Below are 27,823 nucleotides of genomic sequence, written 5' to 3'. Positions count from 1 at the left end.
CTAAATTATATTGAACTTATAAGTAAATTGCAGCACTTAATTTATAGACAAGTGAGATGCAATATAATGAACAATAGGTTTGACAAATATGGAAAATAGAAAAAGAAAAATGTAACGGTAATTCTTCTTTTCTCTGTTCAGAAGTATTGTGACAGCCGCGAGAAGATGAACTTCGTCGGAGATGTTTACTATAAACTCAATCGACGTCTGTTGCTATTAGTTGGCTTATGGCCATATGAACATTCAATTTACAAATATTGTCAAATGATATTTTGTAACATTATTGTAATATTCACGTCAATCTGTCAGGTAAAAATATTATACAAAATCTCGCAAGACAAATTTATAATTGTTACATATTAAACGTGCTCTGTTTTAATCATAATATTTATAATTTATATACAAAAAATTATTATTCCGTTAATAAGATTTATAAAAGTAAAATTATTCGCTGTAGCAATTAATATTTTGTAACAAATTTTACTGATTTACCGAAATTCACACACATATTTAGAAAATTATTAAATTGTTTTAGATTACGAAATTAATAAGTGAAATTAAAAAAAGTGCGATATCACAAAATATTGAAATCATGCTAAAATTTCTCTCTCCTATTGTAGTTTTCTTAATCTATCTTATTAAATATGAAACATTCTGTATTGTCGCTAAAAAGGTGAGTCAATAATGTATTTGTATTATCTTTCTCTATTTTAAAATACCATAATAAAACAAATCATTAAAATAAACAATTGTTTTACTGATTAATACGAGCGATAAAATGATTTATTAAATATTGATCCTACTCTACTTGAGTATATTCTATTCTACCAATTTGAAATCAAGAGACATAATAGATATTATTACGTTTGTGCGATAGTGAAAATACGATGTAAATTTACAAGTTTCTTTTTTCATTTTTTATATGTAGTATGTAATAGATTTTTATAATAAAATCGGAAAATATAATTCATTACTTATTACAAATAATGTTTAAAAATTTGCTCATAGTTTTAAATTTACTAAATTTTTCGTGAACAGATAAAATATCTTATGGATCACGTAGAAGAAGATTGGAATATGCTTAAAGATAAAAGAGAATTAGAGATTTTAGAAAGATACACTTACATTGGAAGTATGTGCACTATGGGTTTGACAAGTAAGAGTTATATAGATGTATAAAATTGATTGACTTTTTAAATAATTTTAATGTACAATTGTATTGAAAATTGCTATTTCAAAATTTTAGTAGTGGGTTTCGTAGCTGTATTAATTTGTATTTTGTTGCCATTTCTACCAAATATTCTTGATTTTATTGCGCCACTGAATGTTTCACGTCCACAACAACTCCTATTTCCGGGGGAGTACTTTGTTGATCAGCAAAAATTTTTTTATGCAATTTCGTTGCAAATAAACATTACTATGGGCTTAATACTTCTCACTTTAATAGGTACTGAAACATTGTATGTAACTTATGTACAACATGCTTGCGGAATGTTTGAAGTTGCCAGGTAAAATAATAATAATAAAATAAAATAAGAGAAAATAAAAGAAAATTTGATGAAAGTCACAATGTACATATGTTATTTGATTTTATTTTTATTATACCATTTTATTTTATTTTAATCTAACTTTTTTAATTAATTAATTGAATACGCTATCAGTTTATAACACGCGATCGCTATTTATGCAGTTATCGAATGGCTCAAGCATTCAATGCCAAGCTTTTACAAGATTACACATGTGAAAAGCAAGCAATCATCATTTGCAAAAGGATAATCGAGGCTATACGTATTCACAAAAGAGCTCTTGAGTCGGTATAAAGCATTATTTTATATTATAAACAGAGATATTTGATTAGGCCATTATATTATCGAATTATTGAATTTGAACAATATTCATATTGTTAGATCCAGAAATCTCTCAAATATTCACTCAGAGGGTAACACACAAAAATGCAACAATGATCAAACGATGCAATGGTTTCTGTTTCTTTAAGGTTTTCCGAATTCCTGTGGTCTACTCTGGCGATATCATATAGCATTCTTCTTATAATTGGTATTACATCTCTAATTATTAATCTTTTCTGCGTGAGTAATATTTCTTTAATTATATGTTCGGATAACAGGTTTCTCTTAAAGCGTTGCTTGAATTATATATATACATATATATAGTATATATACACACGCGCTGTTTGCCTTAATTCACCCACGCAGATGACAGTGTTTTTGTTTGCGGATCGTACGTGAAACGTCATGTGCTGTTACCAGTTACAATCGTTATTAAAAATTCTTTCTTGACATTCGTTTTTTAATAACAAAATCATGAAATGTAAAAACTCGCAAAATGGAATAAGCAAGAACTCGCTAAATACTAATGTGATATTAATGAAATTTAAATATGTTAGATACAAAACTTTATGCTATTTCGGCCATCAGTTGAGATACATAATTTTATCAGTCTTTCCAGGAAAAAAATTAGTCCTTAAACTTTATAGCCACACTGTGTATATGTGTGTGTGTGTGTGTGTGTGTGTGTGTGTGTGCGCGTGTGTGCGTGTGTGCGTATGTGAGTGGGTGCGTGGGTGCGTATGTGCGTGGGTGCGTATGTGCGTGTGCGCGTGTGCGTGTGTGCGCGTGTGTGCGTGTGTGCGTGCATGCGTGTGTGCGTGCATGCGTGCGTGCGTGCGTGTGTGCGTGTGTGCGTGTGTGCGCGCGTGCGTGTGTGTTGTATATGTTAATTGTATAATATGATAATATATAAGATATATTTAACAAGTTACATATATGTATATAACTTGTCAAATTTATCACTCTGTTTTAGCTTTTTCAAGCAATTTTATTTATAAAGGCAATTGATCAAATCATAACATTAAGTCTGTTTACTGTGGGTCACATTATTTATTTATTCTTGGGTAACTATGTTGGCCAAATTTTAATAGATCATAGTGCCGGTATTTTTCAAAACATGTAAGTATACATAACGCGTTTGAATATATTGTATTTCAGAATTCTAAAGATTGACTTTTAATTCCTTGTATTATTTGCAGATCGATTTAATATCGAACTTAGGATTAAATGGAAATGTTTATAGATATTTTTTTTGATAAAAGCATTTTTTCCATTTAAAAATAAGTTTGATATTAGATCCATATGTAAATAATACAAGAAATAAGAAGTATCATTTTTCGATGGAAGCACACCTTGGTGCTTCCATTAAATTTCTATTTAAATCTTGTCAAATATTACAACGCGATCCTTGATTAAAATGGTGATAAAAGTATATTTACATATCCAATAAAATACTAGTAGAGGAAAAGATGATATTATGGTCATCCATTTACATTTTATATAATAACATTGTTAACAATCAATATTTTAAATTAAAAATCTAACGGTTACATTCATCAAACTGTTTGTAAATTGATTTTAAGCTCGAAGTTGTGACACATTTATTATGTTGAATATTATTTATAAAAATGTAACAACATTGCATAATAGATCGAAGAGGAATGCAGGTAATATAGTTCATCACAAAAATAAATTTAAAAAATTGGTTTTAATTTGAAAACACAGTTTTGTTATGCATATAAAATTTTAAAATTATGTATTTAATCAAAATTAAGAGAAAATGCCGCATAATACTTACAAATGTATATATACATAAACCTCTCACTTGTAAATTGCAATACTGATCTGTAACACATACAATGTAAACTATAGATTAGCAGCAAAACTATTATACAATCAATTTGTTGAATAAATACTTCGATATAAAAACTTTGTAAAAGAGGCCGCACTAGGCCTATTGAGACATTAATACTCAAATTAATAAAGTAAGAGTCCATATTAACAAAATCCTATGTTATTGTTTAATGTTTTGCATTGTACATAATAAAAAAATTAATACCAAAAAATACTCAAGTAACAATATGCTCAAGTTTAAAAAACATAAAGAAGTATGTGTAATTAAATGTTAAAATGTACCTTGAAAAAGTTTTGAAATGCTCGAAAACAAAAATGTCATAACAAATGTTGGCTATTATGTATTGCTTCATTAACGCTATCACATAACAGTAGGCAACTGTACAAATTTCATACATAATTACTAAAATTCGTCATTTAATAACGGAGATAATACGATTGGGATAATATTTATATAACCCATAATATTACTTCCTCCTCTATTATTAACTATATTGTTTATTAATTAATTTTGTATATATCTTTTTCTATAATATATGTGATAATATATATGATACCAAATTAAAATTGAATAACTAGTTATTATAATCGAGTGTTAAATTACGTTTTATACACATACATACTTATGTGTATATGTATATGTACACACATATAGAGATTAAAACAAGCACTCAAAATAATTCTATATCATACCAACATAATCAGAAATGATAACAGTTAATATTTAGAACAATTTTTAGATATTGTACACAGTGGCAAGGCACACCTTTGCAAGCACAACAATTATTGCGAATTATAATGCAAAGAAGTATGAAAAGTTGCAAGATGGATGTGGGTGGAATGTTTACTCCATCATTGGAAGGCTTTGCAGCGGTAAATGCAATGCCAATACAAAATATTTAACTCTTTTAGAGATAATCTCTAAAGTCAATTTCGATATCTTATTAACACCCAAAGTTTTAATTTACTTATTTTTTTTATATACCTTTTGTGTTTAACATTTGCTGCAGCTGACATTTATATATATAATAATTATCTACTTTCCTAGCAGCATTAGATATGAATTATTTTTTAATACTTTACATTGTTGCTAAAAGAGTTAAATAAAAATTGCCGTTATATAATTTTTTTCTCTTAACGTATAAATTTTGAATTTCAGCTTATGAGCACCACTCTATCGTACTTTACAGTACTCTGGTCGGTACACAAATAATGCTATTAAAAAGAAAAAATTATATAACATAAATCGTAGTCAACTTTGAATTAATAGAAAAAAATATAATAAAATATTGGTAAAATATTTTTATCTGAATTTGTTAAAAATTATAAAAACCTCACTAATAATAAACAGATAAATATATCAATAAATAATTTTACACTATTTATCTTTATTTTTCTTCCTTATTTTTATTATCTTATTATTAACTTATTAAGATTGGCAAGGATTGTTAACTAATGGTAAAAATAATGCAATTACCATGTTATTAACTTAATAATATCCTTTTAACGCTTCTGTATCAATATATGTTTCAATAATTTTAATATTCTTAAAATTACATGCCGATTTATATAATAAATGTATTATTTTGACAAAAAAGTAAAACTTTTAGACGATGTCTTTTAGAAGATATTGTTTAATTATTGTAAAGTGTTTTAACATTAATTATTGGAAACATTAATCTGTTCTTAATTTATTAATACCTTAATACGTATGGATTTTATTTTTCCGTAAAAATTTCCGCAAATAATTCAATAAAGTTGAGAATAATACTTTATTTAATACTATAGTATACTGTTGAAAAAATTGAATAAGTATATTGTATATAATATAGTAAAGTATGAAACGAACTGTTTGATTGTCCGAATGAAAATGTCAGAATTCTATAGAATAAAATTTTCAATCGCGTCGAGAAGAAAATATCAAGAAAATTAGAGACTTACAATTAGAGGTATAGAACACTAATAGAGGCATATTATCTTCTATAGCAAAAAATGCTGTAAATATTCGCCAGTCATCCAAGTTTCTTTCTTTTTTTTTCTCTGCAGTAAATGCATTAATAAATTATAAATAATCATGTTACACACGCGTACCCAAATTATTTGAAATTATAATTGCAAATTTGCAGTAGGAAAATTGAAGAAAAGGAAACTGCGAACACCGTAATATTAGAATACGTTATCTCTTTTCACGTTTGTTTTCCCATTTTCCCTCAGAACAGTTTTGGCCGTTATCGAAAATGGATTTCAGTGGAAGCAAATACTATGAGTTCAATCGCATACTTTTGTTATCAATTGGTTTGTGGCCGTATGATGAATCAATATTTAAACGAATTAAAATATTGATGTCATCTAGTTTTGTAGTCTCAGGTGCTGCCGTGATGGTACTATCAGGATCTAATATAAATCAAATAAATGTTTTGAAAAGCTTTGTCGATTTGCCTATTTTTTTACAAAATTTTTTATAATTGTAGTTAAGTTTTTTATTTAGTTATATATTTTCTCGAGAAATTTGGACCTTTTATCAATGTATGCCAGCACAATAGTTCCTTATTCTTATACTTAACACATAGATTTTATTCAATCATTGTCTTATGCTTATTACAAGTAGTATCAAATTATAGATTGCGAAGATAATTACTTCAGAATATGACATGATACTTACGCTAAGAATATTATCACTAGTTATACCTTACTGCATTACTATTTGTAAATGTATCACTTTTTTACTTCTTCCTACGAGTGTAAGTATACACAATAATTTTTTAATAATTTCCTTAAGTATCCGCGAAAATACCTTGGCCAGTAAATTTATAGAATACATCACAACATTATTAATTAACACAATACTCACAAAATACTCTTATAATTTATTTGTTGTTATGAGTAAACAAGATCATTGCACAGAAATATGTCGATTTTTATACTCTGTCGAATAATGATTATAGATAAAAACACTTATGGAATGGATCCAAAATGATTGGAATACTTTGGAAGATGTGAATGAGCTCGAAATAATAAAAAAATATGCAAATTTTGGACGACTCTGCACAATAACTTTTTCAGGTACTTAAATAATAAATTATTAATATTTTCAATAATAAACCATTGCAATAAATATTAAATAAAAATTTAATATTATACAAAAAGCATATTAGGATACTATGTTTATGACATTATTGTGACATGTTTGTAATTAAAAATTTATAATTACAGTATTTAGTTATTCATGCGCTTTCGCTTTACTATTATCCGTATATCTCCCTGATATTCTCAATTTCGTCATGCCGCAAAATTTTTCTCGCGAACGAAACCTTCTGTTCGATGTAGAATATTTCATCGATGAACAGAAATACTTCTACGTTATATTTTATCATTTATATATATCGATAATTTTCGGTTTGACTATAGTTATAGCTACGGAAACACTTTACGTAGCGTATGTTAACCATGCTTGTGGAATGTTTAAGATTGCTAGGTGAGTAAAAGAATATGAGGAATGTCTTGAAACGAAAGTAATTTTATGAATCAGTTTTATAGTTTTTTATGTTATTATTACTCCTTTTAACAGTTATCGATTGTATCATGCCTATGATCAAAATGTTTTACAAATCTCTCCTTTCATAAAAAATGCAGTAATCCACACGAAAGTAGCCGCAGCAATAGAAATGCACAAGAGAGCTCTCAAGTTGGTATATGCACAATTTAAAGCTGCTAACAAATTATGCTCGTTTTTCATAGCGCAATTAATATTTACATATATCGCAATATATATCACTAAAAAAATGTTATTTTGTACCAATGTCACATATTGCTTATTTCAATAACTATATTAATAATCTTGCTAATTATAATTTGCTAATTTTATATCATGTTGAGCAATTTTTGTTATTAAAGGTTTCATGACTTTTTGTGGTCAAAACTAGGACTACATTATTTTTTTATGATATCGATCGGAGTGGTATCGCTATCGATTAATTTCTTTCGTGTAAGTAATAAATGTTAACTTAATTAACAAGATATTTACCATGCGGTATAATTGTTTTATTTGAAGAACAATAATCTGATATAAATCGGATATAAAATAGATTTTTCAAGCAATTGTTGTAATAAAAAGTGCCGAAGAATTAGTATTGTCTGGTATATTCATTGCTGCCCATTTTATTTACATATTTTGCGGCAACTATGCCGGACAAGTTTTCATAGACCATAGTTTGGGGGTTCATGAAAATATGTGAGTACAATTGCAAAGTATTATTGATATACAGATATTTAATGCTTTTTCACGTTGCTGAAATTTTCTTCTTGCTCCTTTGTAATCGTAAGAGTATTCAGCAATCTATCTTTTGAGAAATACAATCAGCGATTAAATTTTCTATAAATAACTTTCTTCCTCAAGTAAACTGTATCATCCCGAATTTTGATTCAACATTTGTATGTTTAACATACATTTTTTATATATATTTAAGGCATACTAAAAATAAATAATATAATACACGAAAGATAAATCTAATTAATAAATCTAATTATAAGTTTTAAATTGCAGATGTGATAGTCGATGGTACCGCATACCTTTACGACAGCAAAAATTAATTCTGCTTATTCTGCATCGTAGTATGCACAGTTGCAAACTGGTCACAGGTGGCATTTTTATTCTGTCATTAGAAGGATTTACATCGGTAATCAAAAACGATCATTGTGAAATATTAAGTGATTTCCTACACATTTTCTACACTAACGTTTTGTTACAGCTCCTCGCTATGTCGATATCTTATTTCACAGTAATATCGTCTATCCAGCACTAACAGCGACAGAATAATTATGTTTATAAGCAATATTTATCATGTAATAATTAATGCCAACTTGCTGGCATTGCCTACATAATTCAATTATTATTTCTTCATCACAAAATGTTAAATAAGATTTTAAACTTGATCTAAATCAAATTGGTATAAATCAAATAAATGTGATTTTTAATGCACATTTGATCTTAAAAATTGTGTCAGACTTAAATATCTTTGTCCCATGTAATTAAAAATGTGTTTAAAAATGTTACAATTATATTTATTACTTGCACTACAAATTCAAGTGTGTGATTACTCAACGTTTAATTACTTTTTAAGCATTTGTATTTTTTATGCATTCAATTAAATTTATACGTATAATTTTCATACTCTTTACACGCGATTAGGGATTGGGATAAGTAACCTATCATTTACTTGTTATTTACTCGCGTCGCGTTTCTCGTCGATCGTTTTACATCACCGCTGTCTCTCATTTGTAATTTCAGGCTTGCAATTGAAATGTATCGATGCTTGTGCATACTTTCGTTTCCTACACATCATAACCATTGTCTCGTAGCGCGCGGTTTCAGGGACGACACTGCATTGCAAATCTAAGTGTGTATTTTTGTGTCTAAAATTATGTAATTACTTTTTACGCCTTTATATGTGTGTAATTTTTTTATATACTTAGACATGTAAATTAATATTGATGTACGTCTAAGCGTCTAAAGAGTATAAAAATTACACGCATAAATTTAATTTAATGCATAAAAAATGCAAATGCGTAAAAAGATACTACACATTTTACACACTTGGATATGCAGTGTAAGCAACATGATCTATTTAAACAAAAAAAAAAAAATTGATAATACAATGTTTCAAGTCTTTTTTTGGCTCATAAATTACAAAAATCACATAAAACATATCAATAAATTGTTACATAGTTATAAATCGCATGCTAAATTACTTCAATGTTCTGTGAAAAGAGATAAGTCAGATCCGATTGCAATAAAAAGATATTTTCTATATAAAAGAAGTTATACACATATCTACATATATATATATACAAAAAAAGAGAAAAAGAAAGGAAAAACGAGGAAACGGAAGTAAGACAATAATAGAGTAGAAAGAGGGAGGAGAGAAAGAAAGAGAAAGAATGCTTTTTCAAAAACGACAAAAGATATACCAATCAATCAGTATCAATCAAATATATCGGCAAATTTATATGCAAAATACACTAACTATAATGAAAGAATTATATAGAATTATATAAAAACATATATTGGGTTAATATAATGTAAGATTTATAACAAGAACTAAAACATCCAAAAGTATGGAGTAATCCCGGTATACACGTCGCACCGATCAAAAATTTAATTTATCAAGTATTAATTATTATGTTTAAGGAAAACTATTTATATTAAAAAAAAACTTTATCTTATCTACTACAAAAAATAGAAATATGAAATATTTTTCTTATATTTGGAAAAAAAATGTTAAGAGAACCCTTGCATTTTTGTTGTGTCAAGAGTGGTAAGATTTATAACCATTCATAAGTGGGACATCAAATTGGACAAAGAATACAAGAACTAAACGCTTTCGTATACCACATTTTTTACTATCTTACTTTTATACTTCTTACAGAGGGAGCAATCATTTTATGTAATTTATAATAGATCGGTGCACTACTCACACTGACGAATTGATTCACTTCAATGGTTTCGTTAATATTAAAAAACTGAAATTACAACACAATACTAATATAACATAAAAATATATAACAAATTGGTTGCAAGAAAGTTATTCACTCCTATTTTTTCCGACTTTTGCTGCGTAAATCCCTGTGCGGGCGGCGTAAATATCCTATCAATTTTGTATCATTCTAATTTGAAAAGCCTCCATTTCATGGATTTTAATTTTAATATATTTGTTTTACATTACCTACTGAAATATGAAGATTTTGATGACAACATTGTAACAAATATTTTATATACAAAATTCACAAACGCGAAATATTTTCATCAAAATATCACGATGCATTTTTCGCTATTAGAGGTATAGCTACGAGGTATGTGCCAGCTTCGATGAAATGATACTACATTGTCTGTAGTATCTTAAGCTTGCGCTTGCTATAAGACGAAAAATATAGAAAACATTGATATATCGTTTACAGACAATTTATTTTTTCTTACTTTATTGTTCTGAAATATCTGAATATAGGTATAGTTCTTCTCTAGACAAATCGCGCATTTTCTTGCTTCCGCTTATTATCTTATTTTCTTTAGATACAAGTATTTTAGAAATTTCTAATTTGAAATACATATCTTCTAGCTCAATTATCTATACAGCAGACGCGCTATAAAGAAGTCTGGAAAACGAAAAAATAATTATGAAAATTAGCGTAAAAGAGAAAAAAATTTTCTATAGACAGTATTACATGTGTATGTTTATATATTTCTACAGTAACGTTTGAGCTATCATCTGAAATGGAGTTTTTTGAGGAGCAGTATTTTAGGCTGAATCACATTTTGTTATCAATAGTTGGTCTTTGGCCGTATGATGATCTTAAAGTTAGATATTTTCGTTTTATACTATCTTTATTAATAATAATGTCATTTACAGGTGTTCAGGTACCTATATAATTACTACATAATTATTTTAGTTAATTTGGATCTCTAATCTACAATTTTACAACGTATATAACGAAATTTTTCTATATAACAAAGTCTTTCCATTAATTTTACTACAGTGATATTAAACTGTTATAAATTTTTTTTTAATTCTGTTAAATATTTTACTGATATTATTTATTCTTATGCTATACAATATCAAATATTGTTTAGATCAATACCCTAATTTTTTCAGTTGATAAAATTATTTATCGCAGAACACAACGTTGACCTTTTTATAAATGGACTTTCTTTTAATGTCATTTTTATATTGGGTTTCATAAGGTATATCTCATTTTATGCTGTCTTAAAAAATGTAAGTCAATTTAATTAGAAATAAGTTGTTATATAACAATAATACATATTATATTTACTAGTAGATTAAAAAAATTCGAGAACTTATACAAAATAATTGGAGCATTTTGATAGATAATCAAGAGATCGAGATAATATGTAAACAGGGAAGTATTGGAAAATTATGTACAATATTTATAATAGGTAAATATCAAATAAAGCAAGTACTAGCTTACAATGGATTATTAGTTTACGATAAAATCAATTTATGATAATACTAAATTATTAAAATTGATCTAAAAGTGACCAAATAATTCTTCATAATTCTGACAACCATTTATAAAAAAAAATTGGAATTAATTAAAGGTGTATTTATTGTTAAACATTAATTTAAATAAATAACATTTTTTTTTTCAAATAAAACAAATGGCACTTTCATTAAAGCAACACTGCTCCATGTTCTATGGAGTGTTATATCTATTATCATCTATATATATTTTTAATATGAATTATACTACAATATATTTTAAACGTTCTAAATATAAAAAATAGTTTCTTACTTTCTCTAATTCATAGATCGTTTGTTAATCGCATACAGATTTTATCTTATTCATTAAAGTTATTCTAATTAAATTCAGTAACTGATATAACAATTCTAGAATTTATTTTAAAAAAAGAATTATTACATAGTTGATTTAATAATACTTTTATCATTCTAGTATTGGTTTATGCTATAATTTTTGTCGCCTCTCTTTTACAATATATCTCAATCTTACTCGACATTGTAATACCTTTAAATGAATCTCGCCCACGCAAAATCCTATTTCCAGCGGAATATTTTATCGATCAACAACAATACTTTTATATTATAACAGTACATATAGCTGTGGGATTGATTTTTATAGCTACAACTGTTATTGCTGCAGAATTGTTCATATTCACAGCCGCATTACACGCTTTCGGATTATTTAAAATTACCAGGTATATACTTTGGCTGTAACTAGTTCTCTAATTTTTAAAAATTGTATTTGTTAGATTTGAACTTTTAGTTGTTATTTTATTTGCTTTTATTATTTACATACATTTATAATATGCAATCAATATTTAATAAAATCCTATAATCTTAGAGCATTGTCAATAATTATACATAACTTTAATAATTATATTAACTTTTATTACATTAAATTTATATTATATTATGTACATTAATTTAACATTAGAATTTTTTTAGTTATCGAATGAAAAATATATTAAGCGGAATTGATCAAAGAGAGAATTTAATAAAAAAATATGCAATATTTCATAATAGAATAATCGCTGCGGTGGACTTCCATAAAAGAGCAATCGAGTTAGTATCTTAAGTTTGAAGTTATTAAATCATTAAGTAATTGAGAGAAGCAATTGCATAAATCATGATTTGAAACATATATTGATCAAGATAATTTATTTTTAATTGCAATACAATTTTGCTTGTATGTAAATGAATAAACTCATTTTAATTTAAATCTTGAAATAATATTTTAAAAGTTATAATTTTTAAGAGAATCCTAAAATGATGAAATTATCGACATTACAAGTTTGAATTTTCTTCTAATTGTCTTTACGGAATTGAAAATCCTTTCATGTGTTTAAGTATCCTCAAGAATGAATCCAAAAATATTCAATTTAAATATAAGAACGAAATATAATTAAAAAATTATTAACATATAGGATAATATTTTAATTTCTTTTTGTTCTTAAGCTTTATGTTCGGTATTTATTTTTGCGTGTACTTTAAACATGTAGAAAGGTTTCTAATTCCATAAAACTAGCTCGAACAAAATTCAAAAGTATAATATTGGTAATTTCTGTTAATCAAAGATTCCCTTAAAAAAATAATAATGAAAAATATGTTTTATTCTATAAGATTGTCTGATTTATTAAAAACAAGTTTTGGACGTACATATTTAATCCTATTATTATTTGGTGTGTGTTCGGCAGCTCTCAATTTAGTAAATGTGAGTAGCACAACATTTAAAGAATATTTTATTTAATTATAATTTTTTTAATTTCTTGAAAATATCTCTTATTTCAATAACATCAATTTTTCAATATAATTAATGCGTTTCTTTTGTAGTTATTTCGAGTAATAACGATGGAAAAAGAAATTTTCGAAACGATTCTTTAAAGCTATTTCTTCAATAGTTTTGCATATTGTATATTTTAGTTTAGGTAATTACGCCGGGCAAGAATTTATGGATTGTGATACACATGTCTATCATACGATGTAAGTTACATGATTGTTATTATGTTTTTTCACAATAATTCTGTATTAGTTTTTAAATTATATAATACATATTGTTATTTGAATTATGTGATGTTTAATATCTTATTTGCAAATATATAGATGCGCAATGAAATGGTATGATGCCCCATTAAAAATACAAAAATTAATACTGTTTTTAATACAAAAGACTACAAAATGTTACAAAGTTACTGCCGGTGGTATGTTTAGTCCTTCTTTGGAAGGTTTTGCCACAGTAAGAAATCTTGCTAAATTATTGTGTATATGTCTGGTAACAATCACATCATTTCTTGTAGGCAATTAAAGCAGATTACGACTTGCGGAAAAAGTTCTTTACTGTTTTGCGAATTTCTCAATAATTAATGTGGAATTAATTAACAAAAATTTGCAAATTAACATGCGTTAATTTACAATCAATTTTTTGTTAGCTATTGCGAAAATAATAAAAATAGTATTTTTCAATACCGTTTTGCCTGCTCTACTTATCTATGAGCGATATTACACATATTATCAATTACCCTGTATCTGATAATCATAGTATTAGAACATTGTTCTTGTTTATTAATTACCATACAAATTAGTTAAAAAAATATTCTCTGTTTTAGGGTGTGAGTATGTCGATTTCCTATTTTATGGTTCTCCGTTCCATGTAACAAGACAATGTTTAAAAGTATGAAAATATGTTGCTTGAATTATGTTTTGTTACGATGTCGGAAAGTTGGTAAAAAAAAATGTTATTAGAGCGATATAATTAATAAATTAACAAACAATTTAATAATGTTTCCTGATTTTCTTAATTGAATCATTTTGTTTATTGTAGTAATCACTTTAGTTTATTGTAGTAATACTTATTATGTAGTATCTTCTTAATGTAAGTAATATAAATCCATAAAATTGAAATATGAATGGATATTTACATATTTATAAAACAGACTATTAATTATAATAATATATAGTTTACAATTTAAAAGTCATATTTATAAATAATTTACCCTTATAGCATAATTATTTATGATTTTGATGTCATAACATTTTCAAAAAATATGCGACAATATAAAACAGTAATAAGTATTTGATGCAACTTTCGGCTCAATTTTCATGTCAAATCATACTATATAGTTACATTTGACGTCTTGTGGCAACGAGCCGTGTGACCATTAAGAAGTAGAGTTCAAACGGAAATTGAACCGAAAGTTGCATCTGATATCAATGTCTGATATATAGTAACTGAAGTCAATTATCATAGTATATTCTTAATTATTTTTTCAACACTCGATTGTGTTATACCCAGTAAGAAATAATAAAGAAATTGATGTAGAATCAATATCGATTCCATTATCATTTCTCACTGAAATCGATGTTAATTCGATATCAGAATCAAACTAATTTGATAGATCATTTCTCATTGGGTATGTCATCGATTCTCGTTAAATAAATTGACTGCTCACGTAGAACGTTAAATAATATTTTATCTGATCTAAATCAAATTGATATAATCAAGTACATTTTAATGCACATTTTATATTAATAGTTATGTTGGATCAATTATCAACATTTTTGTGCTTTGTAATTAAACATATTACAATTATTTTATTTTTAATTAATATACAAATTTGCAAAAAATTACAAACGATTTCAATATATCTCTACCCAGTTATTTATCACATGATGACTTACTTTAATATGAAAAGATACAAATACTTAATTATAACACTTTAAGGTCCAACCTAGTAATATTTTATTTTACTCTTTTACATCAAAAAAATTTTATTAATTATTAATTTTATTTGTTTCAATAATATAAATATTAATATAATTGCAGGATAAGTTATCATAAATCACGATATAAACGTCCATGATAATACGTAATTACAAATGTAAAATATTAATAACAAAACATAAAAATACCAATAATATTTTGCAAGTTACAGTATATTAAAACTTATTAAAAATATATTAAATATCATAAAAGAACTACATAAAAATATATACAAAATTATTTTTTATAAATAAAGATTCTTAAAAAAATTTTATACATATACTACAATTCTTCTTACACAATTTAATTAATAATTTTTGTCATTATGTTATTGTAATTATGTTAATTTGTAATTGTAATTATGTACTTGTAATTATGTTAATTTTCTTTTTCATTAGATGCTAGAGATACATGATTTCTAATAACACTAAAATTTTTTGTGCAAAATTTATATATATATATATATATATATATATATATATATTCGTGTGACATTACATTTCAGTCGGAGTACTGCAAGACATTCTTTACTATTTGACGCATAAAGATCTGAATAAAAGTTTGAGTTTCACTGGAGTCTCGAACTTTTGTTGCACATGCGCTTTCAAAGAGATGAGGAATATAAAATATGCTCCTCGCAGTGCATATTATGACAATTTACTTACTGCTCATCATTTTCTTAATGAAATGTATTATAGTTATAGGATATAAGTGTAGTTCCTCCCAAAAAGATATAAGTCGCGTATTTTCTTTATTTTGTTATTATCTTATCTCCCCTTTTATTCATATAGACGTAAGTATTTTAAACAATACTAACTTTATTATAATAGAAGGTATTATATAAAGTGAAAGGAGAACAGTATAGTTACGAGAACCACTGCTATTTGAGAACAAAAAAAATGTTCTGTAGAGATATTATATTCAGTAATATTTCAACTATCGTCTGAAATGGAAGAATTTCCCGAAGAGCGGTATTATGGAATGAATCGCGTTCTTTTATCAACAGTTGGTCTATGGCCAGACGACCATTACAAAGTCAGACACTTTCGTTTTATATTATTGCTATTGATAGTTATATCATTACCTAGTTCACAGGTATCTGTATGGTGTTATGTAGTTTATATTTGTAATATATCTACAATTTTATGAAACAGCGCTATCCATATATTTCATATAATACTTTATGAAGTAACACTGAACTAACATAAATGCATAATTTTTTTTTATCTGCTGCTCTTGGTTAATTAAATGATGAAATTTTTTATTATATTATAATATTAAAATTTGCTAACATTTTACTATTTGCTGTGACCATTTTAGTGGATAAAGTTGTTTACCTCAGAATACAATTCTGATCTTCTTTTAAAAATATTATCTTTCAATATTCTTTTAATGTTATGTCCTATAAAGTATATTACATTTTATGCTGTTTTCAAAAATGTAAGTTTAAGAGCAATAAATTATAAATAAATTACTATCAATTTAATATAATATTACACAATATAATAATTGCCATATTTATTAGTAGATTAAAGAATTTCGGCAACGTGTTCAAAATAACTGGGGAGCTTTGAAAGATAATCGAGAAATCGAGATTATATGTAAACAGGGAAGCTATGGAAAATTTTTTACAATATTTATTGCAAGTAAATGTTATTAAGTATTTGATTATTAAATCCAATAGAATTAGTTGTTTATAAGTATCGCTAAATTATTGAATAAAAATTATTTAGTCTAAATGCGGGACAAATATTTTATAGAAAATTTAACAAATTAAATTTTGAAAAACGTTAACATTAATCAAAAATTCACGAGAAAAAATAATTTTGATTACTCAATAAAATGTATTCAATAAAATTCTGATCAAGCTTTGTTTCTAAGACTTAAGTAATAAGCATATTGAACTAGAAATATAGACTTTCCTTAATTGCAATACATCTAAAATAATCAAATTAAATATATAACTGACATAATATACAAATGGTAAACTTATATAAAGATAGCCTAAAGAATTGAATATATTATAAAATTCTAATATAATGTTATATAACTAAATAAATTAACAAATTTATATTTCGATCATTTCAGCGTTTGTACTTATCTTAAGCGTAGTCTACATTTGTACCCAATATGTATCAATTGTACTCGATATTATAACACCTTTAAATGTATCTCGCCCGCGTCAACTTCTAATTATTACAGAATATTTTATCGATCATGAGAAATATTTTTATATCATATCTATATATTTAGCTATTGCGATAATCGTTATAGTAACTTGTTTTATAGCTACTGAATCGTTTTCAGTAATTAATGCATTACACGCTTTCGGGTTATTTAAAATTGCTAGGTAATTATACTATTTTGTTTCATATATTAAATATTTTTTATTTTTTATTCTTTACTCATATTTCTGTTATTTTGGTAATTGTAATTTTTAAATTAATTTTATATTCTTTCAATTTTTCCAATATTTTATTTAATTCTTGTCTGTGTGTGTGTGTGTGTGTGTGTGTGTGTGTGTGTGTGTGTGTGTGTGTTTCTGCAAAATTGCATAGCACTTTATTATAATCATATAATTATTAATTATTCATAAAGTATATTTATTAGTACTTTTATTACATTATTTATTCATATCTATAGCATCTTTATTCTTAATTTATTTCTATTCTTTTAGTGCAATATACGAGTATAAGTTTGTAATACTTAATTAATTTTTATTAAGATAAAATACTAGTAATATTGAATATAATTTTAATACGTTGTATTTATAGTATACTATGTTGTATTAATTAAATATCTGAATCTTTCTAGTTATCGTATGAAACATTTGTTAAGCGGAATTACTCCACATATGTGTCTAACTAAAAAATATATCATATCACATAACAAAATAATTGCTGCGGTGGATTTTCATAGAAGAGCAATTGAGTTAGTATTATATTTTGAACTATAAATTATTATTAATAATTTATTAAATTATTTAAAAAAAAAACGTCTTAAACGTGAATAATATTAGCGAAAGTTTAAAATGCTCATATTGTAATTGCGAATATTTACAACATTCATTTCAAATTACCATCTGAATATAATCTCACGCGTGAAAGATTTCATTTACTTTAAGGAGATGCTGGTTAATTTTACCCATCGAATTAATCTATGTGTGTTTGCGATAATAATATGTAATCAATAATCAACATATAATATCTCTACAAACAATCTCATCAAGAACTTACGCATATATACACGAATTTTCGGACAAAGCTTTTTTTCTCTTTTTTCTAAAACTCTTAATTTATTGGTAGAAATATAGTATTGTTTATAAATGTTATCCTAAGTGAGAATTATGCTTATTTATACGTGGAAAGTATAGAATTTCTATAAAATAAATGTTTTGTGTATTGTCACAAGTAGTCAACTTTAGATATTGATAATACAATTGTAAGTTTCTAATCTTTTTTACTTTTATACGAAATTGATGATTCCAGTCTGCATTATTTTATATTTTAATTGTGAAGAAGAATTTCAAATTCTGACTAATCAACAAATGATTGCTTTATATGAAAAATATTGCGTTTAGTTTGTCAAATAAATTTGTCGCCAGCATCCTCGTAAAGTAAATTTCGAAGTAATGTTTAAAACAATTATTTTTTTTAAAGAGATCACTTAAAAAAATTCTGTTAAAGAAATAATAACGTAAAATGTTTTATTATATAAGATTTTCTGATTTATTGAAAGTAAGTTTTGGACGAGTCTATTTAATCTTATATGTGCTGGGTGTGCTTTCGGCAAGCATCAATTTACTTAACGTGAGTAGCAAGGCATTTAAAACATAAAATTTTATTTATATGCATTTTTTAAAAAAGATCCACGTTTTTTGAAAAGAAGAGCTCACACGATTCTTACGAAAAAATGATTATTATTAGTCCAGTTACTTGAATTTGTGATATGTTACAGTTTTTACATTCCTGATAAAAAATCTCAATTTCTATCTAGAAAATTGCATTGCATTGATACTTGAATCTCTCGAAGTTTATTATTGTCGCTTTTTTGTGATGTTAATTGGTTCTCATTCAGCGCTTACTTCGTAAACGGCTGTCATCACGGAGATCTCGTATTTTGATTGTATTGAGGGGTTAATAGTGTAATATTAAATTTGTAATTATATGAAATTATGTAATACCAAAAGTTTTGTAGAGCGCGCTTGTTTTGTTTAGTGTAGAAAATCTTGATATACATCTGTGATATCTTGAACGATATACGCATGCTTACGTGTATAGCATCAACTGTAATAATAATAATAATAATAATAATAATAATAAGAGATAATAATAATAATAGAAATTTTTTGTAAATTAAGATTTTTTATTAGTGATTCAGGTATTACAACATATTACAAATTCAAGCAAATTAACCGCAAGATTCGCATGGCGTTTTTTATTATATTTATATTATATTTTTTAATATAATATTAATATTTTGTATTAATTGATGTTATTTGTAGCTGTCTCGGATAGTGACTATGGAAAAAGATATTATAGAAATTATTAAATCTTTTTTTTTGATAGCTTCGCATATTTTATATTTAACCGTAGCTAATTACGCTGGGCAAGAATTTATAAATAATGATATGCATTTCTATCGTGTAATGTAAGTTGTACGATTGTGTTTGTCGTACTTTATGTCGCTTCTTAAGTTACACAATCTACCTATATTATAATTATATACTATTTAGTATTTTATTTGTGCAATTATATAGATGCAATACCGAATGGTACAATGTTCCAGTAAAGACACAAAAATTAATTCTCTTTATGCTACAAAAGACTACAAAATGTTATAAAGTTGATGCCGGTGGTATGTTTAATCCCTGTTTGGAAGGTTTAGCCACAGTAAGAAATCTTACTAAATTATTAGAATATCTATCGATTCGCTAACTAATATTGTATCAATTATCTACATGAAAAATGTCTTTTATTTTAGAGTTTAAGTATGTCGGTTTCGTACTTTATGGTTTTCTATTCTGTCTCATTATAATGAATTATGAAACTGCAAAGGTCTGCTTTTTTATTATTTTGAAAACGTAAGATTACGGTATTAACTTAAACAATGTAATAAGCAATGAAAGTAATAAATTATGAAATAATTTAAAGAAATACGTTTTTCTGATTTTTTCAATTAATTATTTTACCAATTTAGTTCATTATAACATTTATTATATAAGTCCTATTTTTTTAATATATGTAATAAACCATTAAAATTGTAAAATTACAAATAGATATTGTATTTTTCTGAATACGTATTAATATTTACTTCACAATTTATCATTTGAAAGTTCAATCTATAAATAATATACCTTCATAATTTGATTATTGATTTACTATTACTTTAATCAAATTGACAACGATTTACGAAATAGTTAAAACCAAATATCATAACATGATCTTGATTCTTTTTTTCTATTATTTGTTAATTACATTATATGTATATATTTCATTGAGACATGTATGTATAATAGATGGATAAAGAAATTTATATCTTAATACTAATAAGAAAATAAAATATGTCAACGAAATTTATAAAAATTAACTTTTATAAATATATAATTATTTATAGAATAAACTACAATTTTTAATTTAAATTCCTAAAATATATATAAAAATGCAAAAATAAAACTGTAAAACTGTAAACATTTATTACATATTAATGTGATTTTTTATAGTCGAAAACATAAAATCACATATTCTGCATGAACATGTGATTTTATATTTCTAACTATGAGTCAGCGGGTCACGGATTACATATCTAATCTAACAATATTTATCCTACTATTTTGAAGTAATTTTATTAATTATTAATTTATTTTGAGAAAATAATTAATGTAATATAAAAGGTCTATTTATGTTCTAAGTAATCATATTCTTTAAAAGCTAAGTGTAGACAAGTTACAGTTTTTCCACTTGCTACAGATTTTGTAAAAGATTGTTTAGAATATTATTGCAACAAAAAATGCCGAATAATTAGTAAAATTTACATAATTATCTATATAATTATGTAATTCACTTAAATGTCATTTGGCACCCATGCAAGACAAGTTTTCATCATAATAGATTTTCATAAGAATATGTGACTACAAATTAAAATATTCTTGACAAAAGCTTAAAAAATCACCAATATTTGTTTTTAAATTTGTTATAAAATTTAAAAAATCCTATATCAGATTAAGAGTATATCAAATATTATAAAAGAATTACATAAAAATATATGTTAATTAATTCTAATAAAAAAAAATAAAGATGCTCAATAAAATTTCATATGCTACAATCTCTTTATTACGCAATTCAATCAATGGTGTTCGTCTCATTGAACTTAATTTTGGAATTTCTCTTTTTCAATAAATATTGCAATACATGACAGTGCGATACATGGTAGATTTTAATAACAGCACTAAAATTTTTAATTTTTAATAGTTCATTAATGCGAAATATATCTATTGGAATGTCACAACGTCTTCTTTATCTGACGTTAAGATTTCTGCTTTACTTACCGGAGTAACACTATATTCTACTGCACATCCGCTTATGTAAAGACAAGAAATACAAAAAATATAGCCCATGCACTGAACAGTATAATAATTTATTTTTTACTGCTCGTCATTCTTAATGGGATACAATACTTATGGAATATAAGAAGACGCACTTTCTTTAAAGAAACAAGTTGCGCATTTTCTTCTTATTATTATCTTATCTACCTTTTTATTTATGCATGGTTATAAGCATTTTAAAAATTACTAACTTTTAACTTAACTCTGTATAGTGAATAGGTGTTACAGAAAAATTAAGAAAAAAAAAATTTGAAAACCACAATATGAAGAGAAAAAATATTCTATATACTATCCGTGCTCAGTAATACTTGAACCGTCGTTTGAAATGGAGTTTCCCGAAGACCGATATTACCGAATAAATCGTATTCTTTTATCAGCAATTGGTCTGTGGCCATACGATAATTTTAAAAGCAGACGTTTTCGTTTTATATTTTCACTATTGATAATGGTATCATTAATCTGTGCTCAGGTATCTGTGTATTATAATATAATTTACGTATGTAATATATATACAATTTTATGATAGAACAACCCCTGTATTAATCATATAAACAGTGTTTATAAAGTCCATTACCAACTTGGATATAACAATAAAAAAAGAAATAAAAAAATTTGAGATACATTGATAATGATCAACAAATTCAATGAGCAAGTAGTGCAAAAAAACTGTTAATTATAAGACAAATTACGCACACCAGTTTTGTTAGTATTACCTGTTTCGTAAATAGTAAATTGGAAGAGTAGACTACATTAAGGCGGAATTATATTTGAAATTATTAAAAATTGAAATACTCTGAGAGTATCACATAGGAATAGAAGAGGGATCAAGTTTCGAACCTGTATTTTGGATTTTATAATTTTGAACCATTTTCAAAGTCCAGACGGTGGTAACAGACTTTATAAGCACACTTTACAATACTTTATGAAATAACATTGAACTAATACAAATATATAATTTTTTTTTATTTTTTACTTTTGGCTATTTTAGCGATCGTATTTTTTATTACATATTATAATATTAAAAATATTATTTCGCATAATTTTATTATAATCTATTTACTATTTACTATAATAATTTCAGTGGATAAAGTTGTTTACCTCAGAATACAGTTCCGATCTTCTTTTAAAAATATTATCTGTCAATCTTATTTTAATCTTTTGTCCTATAAAGTGTATTACATTTTATGCTGTTTTCGAAAATGTAAGATCAATAGTAATAAATTAAAAATAAAGTATTATCTCTACACAATAATAATTATCATATTTGTTAGCAGATTAAAGAATTTCGAGAACGTGTTCGAAATAACTGGGACGCTTTGAAAGATAATCGAGAAAACGAGATTATATGTAAACATGGAAGATACGGAAAATTGTTTACAATATTTATAATAAGTAAACGTCGTATAAATATTTGATTATTAAATTCAATAGTATTACTTATTTATAATAAGTATTATTATATATTAGAGTATATAAATTAGTAAAAACAAATTATTAAATAATCTAAATACAGGCAAATATTTTATATAATTTCCAAAATTCAATTTGATTTAAAGAACTGAATAGAAATGTTAACATTAATCAAAGAATTGATGACCGAAAAAATAATTTTAATTACTTGATAAAATGTTTTATATTGTGGCCAACTGTTTTGTTCCTACCATATCATATTAAATTAAAGACACAAATTTTATTTAATTCCATTAAATTTAAAATAATCGAATTGAGTAAGATATAATTACAGTATTTATATGAAAATGATCTAAAAAATGTAATGAATTTAGAATTATTATAACATAATATTATATAATTACATAAATTAATGATATTTTTATCATTTTAGTGTCTGCATCTTCTTTCTCTATATTCTACATTTTTACTCAATATCTTTCAATCCTTCTAAATATTATAATACCTTTAAATGTATCTCGTCCAAGGAAACTCATGTTTCCTGCGGAATATTTTATCGATCATGAGAAATATTTTTATATCATATCTATATATTTAACTTTTTCACTGATTATTGCGATGTCTTGTATAGCAGCTACTGAATCGTTTTCATTAACAAATGCTTTACATGCTTTCGGATTGTTTAAAATTGCTAGGTAAATGTATTACCAATTTACATATTTGTAATATGTTTATTTACACACATTTCTATTGTTACATGCATTTCAATTATTTTAAATGGTTGTACTTTTTAAAATAATGTTTAGCATTTTATTTGTACTAGTATATTCAGGTCGCTCGCGACAGCCAGCGCGTACGTATTCCTCATGAAAAATTGAGTTTAAGAAGGTTAATAGCAAAATGTTCAAGGGGCAATTTTTTAAATATTGAGCGTTTGAAAATATCAAACCACAGGACGTAATGTTCACACTGCCAAGGGCTGCGCCGCAGCGCAACCAAGCGACCAGCCGGGCCAAACTTTGACGGATATCGTTAAACAACACCGTGCCAAACTTTAAGTGTTGTAAAGGTTCAGTGAAATATTTATTAACATCTTAAGTTGAGTATAATTGACAAAAAGTAAAGTCAATTGCAAATTTGTTAAAACATCATTTATATGAGTAAAAAATGCGTGTTTTAAAGTACATTTTATGTGTAAACAAATAAATTATTAAATAAAACCAATATTAATTAAGTTATCTGATCAAATAATATTAAAAACTTCAGTCAACAAACATTTTTAGAACTTCGTTGTCAAAAGTTCTATCAAAAACAATATTAGAACAAATTTACATTTGAAATTTGCATTTAATATAAATAAATATTCTATAATTAGAAAATAAAATGAACGAAAATCCAAATTACAATATGATGGAGAAAGTGAAGAATGCAGTGAAGAAATCGCTTGGTTGCGCCGCCCTTGACGGCGCGATCATTCCGCCTGTGGTTAAATATTTTCAAACACTATTTACACGCTATTAATCCCACAACATTTTGTTATTAACATTTTTAATTCAATTCTTCTTGAGAAATATGTACGTACCAGCTATCGCAAGCGACCTGAATTATCCTGTATAATATCGTTAGTAGAGTGCACAATATATTATTATAAAGGCTTTATAAAATATTTTACTTGTACTTTTTACAATTAGTATATTTTTTTAAACTATTTATATTTGCAGAACATTTATTTTATTTGTTTTTATTATTTAAATATTTGCAATATGTAATTAATATCTTTTAAAATAGTAATAAAATTGAGTTTAATCTTTCCAGTTACCGTATAAAAAATGTATTAAGCGAAATTGATCCACATGTGTGTCTAACTAAAAGATATACCATATCTCATAACAGAATAATCGCTGCGGTGGATTTCCATAGAAGAGCCATCGAGTTAGTATTTTAAGGTATACGTTATTAAGGTAAAATTATCTAACTGGCAAAAGATTTAAAAATGATTGTTCATATTGTAATTATGAACATATATCAATCGATACAATATTTTTTCAAACTGACTTTATGATTTAAATCTGGTCTTGTATGCACGGAATTAAAATTACTGTCTATTAAATTTAAAATAACATTCTAAAAAATTAATATACATTTTCTTTGGCCTCAACATTTTAATTGAAGAAATAATAACATAAAACATTTTATTCTATAAGATTTTCTGAATTACTGAAAGCAAGTTTTGGGCGAGTTTATTTAGGTTTATTTGTGATGGATGTGTGTTCAGCAAGTATCAATTTATTTAACGTAAGTAGCGAAAAATTTAAAACGTAAAATTTTATTTAATTTTATTTAATTTCATTTCTTTTATAAATTTCTTGAAAAATATCTATTTAAAAGTATCAGTTTTTTCATATAATTGATGAGCTGTTGTTTCTAGTTATCTAGAATAATAACATTGGAGAAAGAAATTTTGGAAATTATTAAATCTGTATTGTTAATAATGATACATATTATATATTTAACTTTAGCAAATTTTGCTGGACAAGAGTTTATAAATAATGATACTCAGTTCTATCGTACGGTGTAAGTTATATGACTGGATTTTGTTCGCAATACTTTATTTCATTTCAAATTACACGATCTGTAATTATTATAATTATACTATTATAATATTTTATTGGCAATTATATAGATGCAATACAGAATGGTACAATGCCCCAATAAAAATTCAAAAGTTGATACTTTTTTTGATACAAAAGACTACAAAATGTTACAAAGTTGATGCCGGTGGTATGTTTAGTCCCTGTTTGGAAGGTTTGGCCACAGTAAGAAACTTTATTAAAATTAATTGAAACGTATCGATTCGTTAATCAATCATCTTATGAACATTTTTTATTTTAGAGTATAAGTATGACGGTTTCGTACTTTATGGTTCTCCATTCTGTGTAATTAATGTGCCCAGAGCTCCAAAAGTCTATTTTATTATTATTTTAAAAACAAAAAAATATCATATTAATAAAGATAATGTAATAAGCAACAAAGGTTATACATTACGAACAATTTAAATTTTAAAACACGTCTTCCTATTGTATGTATAATCTTATTTAAATTTATATTAATGATTATTATTATATTTTCCTCAATTATATATTCCAATTAATACTTGACGATGCATTGAAGATATTACTTAAGTAAAAATGGCAAATAAATAAAAAATATTGGTGAGAGTTTAAAATAATTGTATCGAAATTATGAATATTTACAACATTTTTGTCAAATTATCTAAATATGCTCTTACACACCTGAAAGAATTAATTCAATTTAAGAAAATGTTGGTTAGTTTTACCGAATTAGTTTATGTGTGCATGCAATAATAATGCAATTAGCACATCTCTACAATCTATTAAATCAAAAACTTAAGCATAAATACAAAAATTTTCGTACAAAGTTTAAATTTTTTTCTCGTTTTTCTTAAGCTTTCAATTTATTCGTAAAAATATAGTATTATTTCTGTATGTTATCCTAAGTAGGAATTCTGCTTATTTATACATACAAAGTATAGAACTTCTATAAGATAATTCTTTTTGTGTTTTGTCACGAATTGACGACAGATGTTGATAATAAAATTGTAATTTCTTATCTTTTTTTTTATTTTTATATGAGATTGATGATTCTACTCTGCATTATTTTATACTTTAATTGTGGCAAAGTATTTTTAATTTTGATTAATCAACAAGTAATTGCTTTATATGAAAAATATTACGTTTAGTTTGTTAAATAAATTTGTCGCTAGCATCCTCGTAAAGTATATTTTGAAATAATGTTCTAAACAGTTATTCTTTTTAACTGATCTGTTGAAGAAATAATAACGTAAAATGTTTTATTATATAAGATTTTCTGATTTATTGAAAGTAAGTTTTAGACGGGTCTATTTAATCTTATATGTGCTGGGTGTGCTTTCGGCAAGCATCAATTTACTTAACGTGCCAAGCAAGGTATTTAAAACATAAAATTTTATTTAATTGCATTTTTTTTTAATCTGTATTTTTTTGGAAAGAAGAGCTCACACGATTCTTATGAAAAATTGATTGTTATCAGTTAATTTACTTGAATTTGTAATATGTTACAGTTTTTACATTCATGATAAAAATCTCAATTTCTCTTTACATTTTCCTATCTGAAAAAGTTTTTATGTTAAATCGATAGTCGCATATCTTGATATTTATTCTTAATTACTTCTTTTAATATTTTTTAATTACATAAAATATATTTTATTAAGACATGTATATATAATAAATGGATAAAAAAATGTATATCTGAATACTAATAA

General features: G+C 25.4%; 6 protein-coding genes across 12 annotated transcripts in view; 5 read left to right on the top strand and 1 right to left on the bottom strand.

The window, feature by feature from the left end:
* The window catches only part of LOC120359144, a 325,906-nt gene that overhangs the window by 179,449 nt on the left and 118,634 nt on the right, over positions 1-27,823 (bottom strand). The window lies entirely within an intron of this gene.
* The window catches only part of LOC105195935 (mannosyl-oligosaccharide 1,2-alpha-mannosidase IA), a 693,708-nt gene that overhangs the window by 557,069 nt on the left and 108,816 nt on the right, over positions 1-27,823 (top strand). The window lies entirely within an intron of this gene.
* Positions 134-6,713, top strand: LOC105197964. 2 transcript variants are annotated; one of them, XM_039455548.1, is made up of 9 exons: positions 134-309; positions 536-673; positions 1,039-1,156; positions 1,448-1,508; positions 1,691-1,810; positions 1,997-2,087; positions 2,821-2,966; positions 4,442-4,574; positions 4,861-6,713. In XM_039455548.1, the coding sequence occupies exons 1-9, from the start codon at positions 166-168 to the stop codon at positions 4,912-4,914; spliced, it is 1,005 nt and encodes a 334-aa protein (XP_039311482.1). In that variant the 5' UTR covers positions 134-165; the 3' UTR covers positions 4,915-6,713. The 2 variants fall into 2 exon arrangements, with proteins under 2 accessions (XP_039311482.1, XP_025988045.2); XM_026132260.2 differs by having other exon boundaries at positions 1,247-1,508; positions 4,861-4,920.
* On the top strand, positions 6,325-9,902 carry LOC113003298. Of its 2 annotated transcripts, XM_039455509.1 has the most exons (8): positions 6,325-6,442; positions 6,647-6,764; positions 6,915-7,176; positions 7,270-7,386; positions 7,596-7,686; positions 7,787-7,932; positions 8,245-8,377; positions 8,450-9,902. In XM_039455509.1, exons 1-8 carry the CDS (start codon positions 6,353-6,355, stop codon positions 8,501-8,503), a joined length of 1,011 nt encoding a protein of 336 aa, XP_039311443.1. In that variant the 5' UTR covers positions 6,325-6,352; the 3' UTR covers positions 8,504-9,902. The 2 variants fall into 2 exon arrangements, with proteins under 2 accessions (XP_039311443.1, XP_039311438.1); XM_039455504.1 differs by having other exon boundaries at positions 8,245-9,902.
* LOC120359096 lies at positions 15,775-20,644 on the top strand. 3 transcript variants are annotated; one of them, XM_039455411.1, is made up of 9 exons: positions 15,956-16,583; positions 16,809-16,928; positions 17,017-17,134; positions 17,577-17,838; positions 18,303-18,419; positions 19,207-19,297; positions 19,993-20,138; positions 20,248-20,380; positions 20,472-20,644. In XM_039455411.1, exons 1-9 carry the CDS (start codon positions 16,437-16,439, stop codon positions 20,523-20,525), a joined length of 1,188 nt encoding a protein of 395 aa, XP_039311345.1. In that variant the 5' UTR covers positions 15,956-16,436; the 3' UTR covers positions 20,526-20,644. The 3 variants fall into 3 exon arrangements, with proteins under 3 accessions (XP_039311352.1, XP_039311345.1, XP_039311348.1); XM_039455414.1 differs by having other exon boundaries at positions 15,957-16,583; positions 17,796-17,838; XM_039455418.1 differs by lacking the exon at positions 20,472-20,644 and having other exon boundaries at positions 15,775-16,583; positions 19,227-19,297; positions 19,993-20,383.
* Positions 21,105-26,731, top strand: LOC120359112. Its single transcript, XM_039455491.1, has 9 exons — positions 21,105-22,561; positions 23,174-23,293; positions 23,367-23,484; positions 23,936-24,197; positions 25,318-25,434; positions 25,707-25,797; positions 25,931-26,076; positions 26,186-26,318; positions 26,395-26,731. Exons 1-9 carry the CDS (start codon positions 22,418-22,420, stop codon positions 26,440-26,442), a joined length of 1,179 nt encoding a protein of 392 aa, XP_039311425.1. The 5' UTR covers positions 21,105-22,417; the 3' UTR covers positions 26,443-26,731.

This window comes from Solenopsis invicta, chromosome 1 (assembly GCF_016802725.1).
Source record: "Solenopsis invicta isolate M01_SB chromosome 1, UNIL_Sinv_3.0, whole genome shotgun sequence".
NCBI classification, from domain to species: domain Eukaryota; kingdom Metazoa; phylum Arthropoda; class Insecta; order Hymenoptera; family Formicidae; genus Solenopsis; species Solenopsis invicta.
This window is presented reverse-complemented; position numbering and strand designations above follow the sequence as displayed.